The sequence below is a fragment of the Toxotes jaculatrix genome, chromosome 6 (genome assembly GCF_017976425.1).
Source record: "Toxotes jaculatrix isolate fToxJac2 chromosome 6, fToxJac2.pri, whole genome shotgun sequence".
In the NCBI taxonomy this organism is placed as follows: Eukaryota; Metazoa; Chordata; class Actinopteri; family Toxotidae; genus Toxotes; species Toxotes jaculatrix.
The window spans coordinates 1,236,556-1,248,714 of record NC_054399.1 but is presented as its reverse complement, the minus strand read 5'-3'; the positions used below and the strand labels follow the sequence as shown (position 1 = coordinate 1,248,714).

The 12,159-nt window shown below is 40.9% G+C and overlaps 1 protein-coding gene across 2 annotated transcripts in view; it reads right to left on the bottom strand.

Annotated features, from left to right (window-relative positions):
* Positions 1-10,797, bottom strand: part of LOC121183957 — a 61,061-nt gene extending 50,264 nt beyond the window's left edge. For both annotated transcript variants that reach the window (XR_005894244.1, XM_041041304.1), the window contains exons 1-3: positions 10,515-10,797; positions 5,096-5,217; positions 1,298-1,345 (exon numbers count right to left, since the gene is read on the bottom strand). Coding sequence is in view for 1 of the 2 variants with exons in the window: in XM_041041304.1 (XP_040897238.1) it covers positions 1,298-1,345; positions 5,096-5,217; positions 10,515-10,572 (228 nt within the window). In the remaining variant the exon portion in view is untranslated. The remainder of the gene's footprint in view (positions 1-1,297; positions 1,346-5,095; positions 5,218-10,514) is intronic.
* Positions 10,798-12,159: the final 1,362 nt, after the last annotated feature.

Genomic DNA, 12,159 nt, shown 5'->3' with positions numbered 1-12,159 from the left:
AAGAAGGACGAACACAACACTGAGTGTATGGGAGCTGCCGACATAATTATGACGACCTCCAGTCCGTGCACACCCCGAAAGCACGTCTCCTAGCAAGCTGGGCTCTCAGATGTCAGTCAGCTGCTGCCACGGGAAACACCCACCACAAAGCTTGGATCTTAAATGCTGTTTCCACAAATATGTCCAAAAACAGTTTTATCCACTTTAGAAAAATGAAAAAAATATGCACAACACCCACGGTCTCATTATATTTCCTAAAACAAAAAACTGAGAAGAATTAAAAGTTTAGTTCAGCTTTAACACCTGGACCTTAAAAGCCTCACCATCATCAACCTGTTGGTTCCAAAGCATCACATCTCAGGACCAATTGTTCTTTGACCCCAAACGGAGACAAACACAAAGTCCTAGATGAGTAAAAACAGTGAGTGGAAACCTCCCACACACTGTTTCACTGAACTTTCAATCGTGTGTGATTCTGTGTGCCTGTGCATGATTTCATGTTTAAAATATCCTAAAATCCTGAAAGGTCGTTGTCAGAGTTACTGTGACATTTTCTTCCACAGAGTGGATCCGTCCCTATACATACACGCAAGAGCAGACAGCAGAGATCACATGTTCAACCCGTCACTGCAGAACAAACAATGAATAAAACACTCAGCAGACAGCTTGTGATGCTCGTGATGCTTTGACCCACAGCGCAAGCATGAATACATACAACACATCAGCAGTATACTTCCTAATCTGAGATGGTTAGTAATGTGGCCACCTTATCCAGCATGCAACCCCATCTGTGGTGACACATCAGCCCCACCATTTCATACGAATAAACTCACAAACACAAGACACAATGTGTTGATGGAAAATTTGCATTAGGAATGTACCACAGGAAAGCGTGATTAATTTCTGCTCATGAAATGAATACAGATTTTGTCATTACATGGCTTGTATCCTTTGCCAAATATTGTAATGTTTCTCCCTCCTTTTCCACAGCGAGTGTTCTGCCGCAATAATAAGGAATAAAAGACAGCTTACAGCTCATAAGAAACACAACTGCTGGCAAATCAGCTAAATCACAGAGCAAAACAAAGACCTGATTGCTCATTAGTATTATGGATCTGCTCTGTTTAAATCTGCTCTGTGAGATGCAGCCACTGTTTAATGACTTAAACGGTGTTTGTTTAAATGCTCGCTACCTACATTTCACACAGTACAGATTAAAAGAATGAGACATCATCAAATGTCTCATTGAGTTTGTATAATACCCCCGCTCAAAACACACACACATCAATACACTTACCTTGGCTTTGCAGATAATGCATCGCAGCCTGTCTTCACTCCCACATCCCTGCAAGGAAACAATATTTTAAAGAACTTTAGTGACAGTGAAGCATCAAAACAACAGATCTAAAGCTGGACTTAGTGCACAACGAGACGCATGTGAGAAGTCATTTGTTTGTGTTTTGATCAATAAACTAATTATGTTTGTTTGGAAATTTTTAAGGCGAAAGTGCGTTATGCATAATAATGCTAATTTAATTACAGTGCTACGATCCTGTATAAATACAGTGGGCCTGAGGTGTAAAACACAACAACACTGGACAAAACACAATAAAAAAACGGGAAACACAACATAATTTCATCAAACTCAACAAAACAGAAAACACAACATTTCACATTGTTGTGTTTCTTAAGATGTTGTTGTGTTTTGTCCGATGTCTTTTCCAGCTCGGGGCCACCGCAGATCCAGTTCTGTTAAACACACAGAACTGGATGTTGTTTTAACGCATACACTAAATGCACCACTTCACATCACAGAACAGCACATGAAACAAAAATAACATGCTGGCAATAATCTTCCAGCTGGTTCTAACTAACTGAAGATGCTAATAACAAGAAAAGCATTTGTACAAACACTAAGTGCCAAATCCACTGCTAATATGCATGGCATGTAGGAGCACATTTTGATAGATGTTAATGGCATATAATTATAGAACACTGCTATTAGGCAATGTGATTTTATAAAGAGGACCATTGCCCCTGGCACCGTGGCCTGATTGCTGTGAGTGTTGAACTAATGAATGTAAACCAAGTCTGTTTGCAATGATGAGAATTATCAACCCATGAGAGAGAGACAGGGTAAGTGTGTGTGTGTGTGTGTGTGTGTGTGTGTGTGTGTGTGTAATCAAAGGGATATATAGGCATGCACACACAGTCGAGGACATGCTTGCTGACATAAACACACACACACACACACACATATATGTCACATATAAGAAACATACACCTAATACACGCCAGCATTTAAACGTATCCTTTCATTATGTTTTTCATCTGTTCACATCTTGGTCAATGCCTCACCTTCTACTGAATCAATGCAATGTTCAGCTAGCAAGGTGTTAGCATTTTCATTGCTCCTCTTCTCACTTCTTTTTCTTCCTCTAACTACTATGGATTCAATTTCAGATGGATGGGATGACAAATCCTGAAGAGCTTTTTTTTTTCTCCCAGAATTCCATTTCCATTAACTTCAATAGAGTGAAACCAGATGTTTAATAATGAAAAATGTATTTATCTGTTGGGATAGTGAGTGTATTCCATTACTTTCCAAAAGCCTGCATCCTTGCTCTGTATTTTCTCAAGCCTGTTGTTGGGTTGTAGTGAGACACACCAGGCCGCACTCGGCTGGTGCGGTACGAGCCATACAGTCCTCCCATGCCCTTGTACTTTGTGCTGCGAGGGGTTTCACCCCTCTAGGAATGCACTCCCTATAATGAGGGTCAGGGGTCAAAGTGCTGCCGCGCCTGGAGGCCGGGATCTCCTAGGCACACTCAGTCACTGACTCTGTCCCTATATTTAAATCCTGCCTCAGGACATGTTTTTCAAAGGGCATCTCCTAACTAGTTCCTGGTTACTAATTAGTTTTGTGCCATGCTATTTGTCTTTGGGAACCTGAATGGGGAAGGATGGGAGGGGGGCACAAATGAGGCAGTCTAAATACAGATAGCGTATGGTTTGCCTCGGTGCAGATGATAATCATTCAGATATTCCTCTGCTGCAAACACGCTGAAGTATGTGTCAACAGTTGTGGAAATGAATGTCAGTGCTGTTTTGTTGTGTTTGAATTCAGCCTTCCTACTGTTTAGTGACAACATCAGCGTCATACTGTTGTGCGAGAAATTAAATAAGGACTTGGAATTTGCCCTTTTTTTTGTTCCTCTGCTTTCAGGAGTGGTAACAGTGCATGCTATCACTCCCAGCTGGCTGGCTTTCTCTCTTGCAAGTCAAATCATTATTGGATTACATTTTCTGGCTTCATAAAATGCGGTTAAGAGGCACTTTAGACATATGTGCATGACCTGCTTTCCAGAGATGGCTATCAGAGCAAAAGTGACAGGTCAATTGCTGATTTCTGTTCCGTAAAAGAGAAAGGGGCTCCCCACCCTGAGCACTCTAAAAGGTCGCACGCTCTCTCTCTCTCTTTTTCCCTCTGTCTGCTTCTCTCACACACAAAAACTAAAGTAGTCGCGTAGCATCAGCACACACTCACAGTGTGTGTCTGCTTCATGAGCCTGAGCGTGTGAGTCTGTATATAATTGTATAGTGGGAAGACACACACTTAATGGAAGTGGCTCTTCACTCTGACAGCTGGGTGGTGCAGATGAAAGGTCTGCTGTAGCATGTTGTCTACCACTTGTGGAGTTTCCAAAGAGACCCAAAGCTCACAGGAGCGGACAGCACCACAGCAAACCTTTCAACAGCACACACACATTTATCTTTGATCAATATACAGTGATTGCATGTGATAATAACTAAGTCACTCATTTATATATACATTTCTATTTACATATATACGACGTGTATTCTGAATTAGATCTAGATGTTACTGTTGAGAGCTGCACTGTGTGTGTACCTCGCTGGGAAGCAGGACATTCTGACAAATCATGAGTGCAGATATTGTAAAGAAGTGCACAGTCTGCTCTCTGGATCTTTAGGTGAGTGTTTTAATGTTGCTCTTCCATAAAGCTGGTTGAATTAAAACAACAGATTTAAAACAAAATGCTCACAATTTCTGCAGCAGATTCTGCGACATCCTGACTTCGTCCCTAGAATGGATCAATCTCCCTACATTGGAGCCTACATTTCCCACAATGCAACTGGACTGTCTCTTTGTTAAATCCTCCCTATCTGGTAAAAGCCAAACCCAGATTATGCTCATGACCGCATCAGATACTTCTTCTGTGTAACATGGGGCAGAAAGCCACAACAAGCTAAAACAACACATTTGAACTGAAATGTATTCAGAAATGAACTGTATATTAATATAAGATCTGTCCATAAGGAGGAAGTTTATTATATGAAAAATAGCAGCTGTGGCGTTAAAGTCTGTACTTTCATTTTCATTTTCACATCAACACACGTCTTCACTTACTTTCGCTTACTCTTGCTTTTTATTCCTGGGAAAATGCTTCAGTGTACAGAGGTAATTATACAGTTTTACTGTTCTAGTAGCAGCAGCGGTTGCTGGGAATTAATGGTGGTGGAGTAATTAGCATGAGCAGCAATAAGGACCATGACTGCACAGAAAGAAATGTGTGCCACCTACAGAAATGTACGTTTCATTAACTAAGAGAACTGTGTTAGTGATCTTTTTGGGAGGTGTGAAAGCACCACAGCAGCGACGCCGGCGTCAGTACAACTGCTGGTTCAAGGAGTACTACAGATGTTAATGAATTATTTTGCAGTAGGTGACAGGTGTCAGGTGCATGATAGCTCTCTGGATTTCTGCCAGTCCATTATGAGGCACTTCTCACTGTTTCAGCCTCTGTGTTTCATCTGTATAATGATGACGTGTTATCATTGTTAGCAGCCCTCATTAAAACTAATTGGTATTGCTATTTGAAAGGTAGCTCATTACCTTGAGGCAAACAGCAACATTTTGTCTCAATAAGGAACGCTCCCACAGCAAACACATTTATTCACTGTTAGAAATCCAACACAGACTTTTCCCCCCTTCACATTTTGACAAATGGCTGACGAGGAAAAACAGCTAGAAATTCAAAATATCAAGGTTCCCTACATGGAGAGTCTTTCTTACCCTCTGGATCCATGTGGACAGACACACGTGATGGGCAAGTAAATTCTTGCAGTCACAGAAATTCCTCAGTGGGTCACTGGCTTGAAGTTCAACATCCCTGCATATAAAGCACTCTGGTGTCTCTGCAGAAGAAGAGGAGAAGATAGAGGTTATGAATGGTTTAGCACTGATTTCACATCACATCAAAGGCTAATCCCTGATTCACATTAAGATTCCTTGCTGGTGAGGACATTGTTAGCTGACTCAGGGTTGATCTTAGTATCACTGTATTTTCTTTTGAGAAAGACTTTTGCAAATATTCCCACTTACACTGCAACTTATTTCCTATTGCAGCATTCAGCACACACTGTACCGCTCCCTTGAGCATTAGACCTTTATTTTGTTCCCAGTGGGAGCGTGGCAAAGTGAATCTGGGCTTTAAAAGTAATTGGAACAGGTTGACATTCCCGACAAGACAGTAAACACAACAGTGCAGATGTGAGACTGATAATGAGAAATAAAATTCTACACTCTATCTGATTGTTACTTTAGCCTGCCTGAATCTTCTTCATTATTTATGTTTCCGTCGCTAACCCTGCCATCATTTGTCCGGAGTCATATGCCATTTTGTTACCTCAGAACACAATGATGTCTTTTACTCTGCAGACATATCACAAGCCATGACAAAAAAACATCAGGGATTCCAAAAATACTGTCTTTGGCAAAAACCACTTTCTACTTTCTGCTAATCTGTAAAGCTTTACGGGGTAATTTTACACATCGGCTGTCAAAATGTCAGAGAAATTTATCAGACTTAATTTCCACTGACCAGATACCACAGGACAACATGGCTTAAATTTTCACTGCTTTGCCATAAAAAAGCATTTAGGGACTGATTGAAGATTAAATTGACGGGTCTTTATCAAATAACCTGATCTCTTACACTGGAATTTTGAATTGTTCTCGATAAGCTAGAGAGAATATAGGAAACACTGCCTGTTACAGACAGATGGCACAGTAAAGTAAATGCTGTCCTCCTGTATCAGCCGTTCAGCAGTCATACATGGGCCAATCTGTTTTACACTGCACTGGAAGTTCACACGTCTACGATGCTTCGTTACACTGTTGGACTACAAGTTGCATTAAGCAGCTCCACATGCAGCAGACGCCCGGTGACTCACAGTGACATCCGTTTCTGATGACCTGTGACCACATAAGTGAAACTGAGAAAAACTGAAACGAAGAGCTGAAAGATGCTAAAATGCTCCGCTGAGCTGAGAAGAACTGCAGAGTTGGGTGATAATTATCTGTGAGTTTGACCCTTTGTTAAAATCAAAAGATTCATCAGTGCAGCTTTAAGTGCCACATACCATGCCCTTTATTACTCTGTGTTTTAGAACAATTATTGGTGAAAAGAATTTAAACAGAATGAAACTTGCATCAGTGATACAGGACCATTAACATTATCAGCAACAGGACAATATGAGAATGTCTACACACACTGTGTCGTGTGTGGGGTTGCATGGGGATAAAACATATCCCAGTGTGCCTTGGGCCACGGGCAGGGTACTTTCCTGACAGGTCATCAGTCTAACACACAAAGACAGGAAGGTGTGTGCACTCACACCAACATGACGACTACAGTTTCAAGATTTTCTACAATTTGTTGTAGAACATTTCATCATTTCTCTGAATTAGCTCAGGAGCTGTTAATTGTTAATGACAACACGTCGTTTTCTACCATCAAAACTTACAACAGCTGCTTTGAACTCAAGTTAGTCAAGAAGTAACATGATCCGTCCTGGTTCAGTCAGGAGTGGACATAAAAGGTGAGCAGTGGAATACATCATGTGCTAACTGCCAGATGTGGTCTTAGCCCAAGGCTGGAGTTAGCCACAAGATCCCTCCATTGTTTCATGTTCCTTTGTGCTGCAACCAGCATCTTTAAATTAACAGTAAACTTCACCAATATCATCGTCAGTGTTGATTCCCAAACAGGAGCTTTGACGCCAAATACTGGACAGTAGCTGGGAGCCAGATTCGCTGGTTTCATCCCATAAGAACACTGGGAGACAGCAGTGAGGGCTGGCTGTCATGTGTGCGCTCGCCTGAATGCGGGATAAACTGCTGCCTCAGAAGCTCCTGTCTCTTTGGGGGGATCTCGATGAACCGGATTGCTTCAGGTGAAAATCTATCTTAAGCTGAAAAATCTTTTAATCAGAGGGTAGGTTTTTAATGTAACCCTTCAGAATCTGTGTAAGCAGGTTTTATTACTGACCCGGCATATTTCTCTGCTTGCATTAATGTCTCTGAGACAAGCCACAAAACAGAGAAACCAGATGAGCTTCTTTTTCTCAACACTTTTTTTGGTTGAATTAAAAATCAGGCATTTTTTGGTAAATGAGTGGAGTCTGGAGGCCGCTCGCTTTACCACCCTGTCACTGACACCAACCACCTCCAAACACCACTGCGTGTCAGAAGGTATATGTTTGCTTCCTTTTCGTCTGCCTGTCTAACAGTATATCAGGTTTAGACGGCTTTCACTCATTGTCAAAATAATTTTTGTGTGTGGAGGAGTTTGAGGAAAATAATGAAGCCATGCAGAGACTTTCCTATAGACTATGACAGTCTAGCTAACAGGCCGTCTGCATGTTTTAACAGCCTGACCAAAAATATTTCCAAAGTTACTGTGATGGCAGGTTCACCAATTATACCCACAAGTCATTTTTAACATTTCATTCCCCCGAATCTGTACTGCTTTTACAATCATTATGGCAAGCCCCGAGGCACTTCTGGAGCTAAATAACAGATGCACTGCTGCTGTGAAAATAACTAGAAAACAACATTACAACAAAGATGTAAACATGCGGCATGTCAATCGTAGCCAAGCTGACAGGTCTGCGTGATCTGTGACTCCCATAATTAACTGTCAGCGGTGTCAGTGTTCGGCAGCGTTTCACATGAAGGTGAGCGCTCGACTAACTGGCTGAAGTCACCCCCTCTACACGATTTAAGAGCTAACAAAACTTCCTCTGTGCAGCAGCAGCAGCAGCGGCAGCTCTGGGCTGTGTTGTTTCCATACAGGGTGAGGATGTACTAAAACAAAGTTTGTCAGTTGGAGACACTGATCTCCTGCTATCACAGAGGAGAACACCAACACCAACCCTGTCAAGAGCTCTGTTTATACTACTTGACTGTCTGAAAATGGCTTTCACTTCCACTGCTGCACAGTACCACTGACATGAATAATAAGGAACAAAATGGTAAAAGGATAGAAGCCATCATCTCAACAGAAGCAGTCAAACTGAGCAATCTCATCTCATGTACAGTATGCTATACAGTAAACCTATGAGGAAAATGCCAGATTGGGATAATTTAATTGTTTGTTGCATTGCTAACGACCTCATTAACAAAAGAATGATGGGAAATCAGCATGGTCTGGGCGAGGAACCGCCTGTGTGACAGCCATCTGGCTACAATGGGGGTGTGGGGGATGGGGTGGGGTTGGGTGGGGGTTGGGAGACTGGTAAGCAAACACCACGGCTGTCACGACTTCCAAGCACATGGGCTACAGCACCTCTACACGGAAGCAGGGATTAGTGTTTTAGTACTCAGTGTAAATCCACCTTTTCTTTTTCTGTTTATTATATGGACCAAGTCACAGAATGAGACTGCAGAGATGATGAGGACTGAATATTACAGACATCTGCCTGGTACTGAGCTGCACCTTTCCACCACCCACAACTCTGTCCAAGCCTAAAAGTTTGCAGTTTGTTCATCCACCACATTTATCTTCATCTTTTGACTGATATGAAAGGAAGAGGGGAAAAACAAATAAGGGACAATGGCTTAAAGTGGATTCACTTCATGTGTCTGGCCCCATATTTATCAGGTGTCTCAGAAAAGGAAATCAGTCCAAAAGTTCTCAGGTTATTAAAAGATACTGTTTTGGCAAAGAAAAAAAAAATCATTCATTTTTGAAACTGACCTTGTGCAAGATGCAAAAGAGAAGAAACTTTCTCCACAAAAACTAAGGTCCTTGCAACTTTAGTGTGATGGACAGGATGGACTTTCCAACAATGATGATTTGAGCTTGTAACGACCACAATTAAAAGAAGAAGCGATGAATCAAACCTAACTCCCCTCAGACATCAGATAATGCACAGATTCATTCACTTCAACAAGCTGCATTTGTGAAAATCATCAGTTATTATGAATTTATTTAAAATAATTATCTCTTATATTAGTGATATTGAGAAATGTATGTATGTGCATGTGTACTTACTTACTATGCAGATGGATTATGTGTAAATATCATTACGAGATTTAAACAGGTTATTGAGCAGTTTATTAAATGGTTAAAGTGGTTCTGAGTATTTCCAGGTGTTTGGGCGTACCAGAGAAAGGCGTACGTATGATACTATGCATATTCAAAATTCAGAGATCTGGTTATGGATCGACATCCTTTCAGTGTGTGGGTGATAAAATTCACAAGAACTTGCCAGATGACGTCAGGCACTCTGACTCTGTTAGAGCTTTTAAAAATAGGGGTGAATTTATTGATATTGAAAGAAGAGAGATGCACATGTATTCAATATAAGGTATGTACTGTAATGAAATGTGCATGTCATTACTTTCATGTAAGTCTGTAATGCAGCAAAGGCACAGCAGCTATGAAGTCAGTTAAATAATCTCTAAGTGTTTTTGTCCTTGCAGCAGTTTTATGGATAACAGAGTTTGTTTGTTTGTTGTATTCTGTGTGTCTTCAGTCGTCAGCAGTCCATGTTGGACTCAACTCGGGTCTTTTGTTGCTGTTTTTTTTTTTTTTTGCTGTAATTTTTGTACATACCACAAATTCAGTTTTTTTTTCTCTATTTTTTAAAGTTTTGGAAATAGAAAGCAACAGAGCATCAACAACTGCAGAGAGGCTCATGTTTTTTATGTTGTGCTGCTGCAGGACATGTATTTGCTTCTTCTCACTTTCACTTTCAAAATACATAATATGGCCAAAACATTCGCAAACAACGGCACTGCGGTTTTATGACAGAATAATTTAACACGATTATTTCAAACCACAGCTGTCAGAAAACTATGATACACAGTCAGAGTTTGTAGTTTGCAGCTGAGAATATTGTAAAACAGCAGTGACGCTCTCCCTCTCAGGAGTAATCCTTCTCCTGCTGAAAGTCAGCATAGGATCTGTAAACAACTCTCAAGTCCTACTCTGACATACGAGTGTTTTTAGTTCCAGTAAGTTCCAACACAGTTCCTCAGAGGAAGTCTAATTTGTTTGACAGATGCAAACGCTGGTCTCAGTGCAGTAACATCTGTGTGGCAGAGAAACTGGGCATGTCCAGATAAAACTACCAACCATGTATGAACAAATCAATTCCATGTTACTTATGAAACAGTAAATAACACTTTAGGGCAACATACGTACCTATCAATAAACTCCTGCATGATTCTGCTGAAGACAGTGGTTGGTACTCACTGCTCATGTTTTACTCTGTGCTGTGGCTGAAAGACGACTTCTTCCACCCACTCCTGAGTGCTTCCAGATACCAGCAGTTTCCCCCACTTCCTGCTCACATTCCTCTGTTTTCTCTCGCTGGGGTTATACAAACACTTAGAGACAAATCAGTGTGTCAAAACCCAAATTTACAACCTTATAACTGCACTTTCTACTGCTGCACTCGCTGTCAGCTGATCGCTGTGTGTTTCTGTTTTTGAGGAAGTTGTGAAAGTGAGCAGCCAATCACGGCGGCACACTGGGGCACGTCAGAACAGGAAGCCAAAAAGCCAAAAAAAAAAGAAGTTGGCAGAGAGCTTTCTCTGGTCTCAGTAAAGACTGTCTAAAAATAGATGTTGTGGGTGAGAAAGTGGTTATTGCACCACAGCACAGAGGTAGAGTCTTTTTAATTTCAGACACATCATGCATTGCTTTCTTCAGGGGAAAATGGTATAAGCTTGGCAAGGTTTGAAAATGTGTGAGTAACGTGGTGAACAACTCTGTGTTGCAACAAACCATCATGTACACTCACTGCCGGGAAATGATGAGCAGATTTTGGAATTTCCCCACACATCTTTCTAAATATTGATTGAGTACAGATAAGTTCCCCTATAACAGTTGTGCCATTGATTTTTTCCCCTTACCAATTTATGTTTCCACGTCCCCTCAGCAACGCTCCCCCAGCAACGCCCCCCAGCAACCCGTCAAAGCAATCAATCGATCATTTCAACAAATAAGTCATACAAAAATAAACAGTCTTATCAGTATTAATATCAACAAATCCTGTACTTTGTTTTCAAACTAGCACCTTTCACAATCAAAGGCACAATGTATTTTACAGTGAAATGTTTTTTTAATGTTAGCTGTAGGTGATTAGCTAACATGAGCTAACTATAGCTCATCGAATCTGCCTGCGACAGCTGTCACTTCAGCCGATAATACTGACAGTCATCAGCTAGAAATGAGAAGCCTGCTTTTATTTACTTCTGGGAGAAATCAAACCCAGTGTTGGATTTCAAGCTGTAAACTGCATACCTGTCTGTTCGGTTTTCGATACCAAAACAATAGCAATTGGTGTGTTTAGCTGAGTACACCAACCCTGCTGTGCTTGTTTTTGCTATATATTTCCTTAAAAATTGCTTTGCTTCAGAATGTGTTGTTAATACGTCACCAATGAATGTTAATGCAACAAAAGACTGACATTTTCTTATCAAGGAAATGTTTCTATCACTGACAGTGTTTATATTGTCCCCTTCTTCTTATAACAACTATTATAAAACCAAGATCTCACAGGTTTTTCTTTATACAGATGTAAAATCTGAGGAGTCTCATACCTCCTCCCACCTTCTTCTCTAGCGCCCCCCACAAAAAAAAAAAGATCCTTGGAGAAGTTGAGGGGATGGAATGCGTCTATACTTTGCCTAATTAAATGGCACGTCTCCTACTATTCATGAAGAGCACTTATTAAAACAAGCATTCACATCCAATCCACTAGATAAATGACTTTACACCAAGTGCCATGAAGCCCATTAAATTGCTTCTTCAGAGATGGATCAGGTCCAAACACACAATCAAA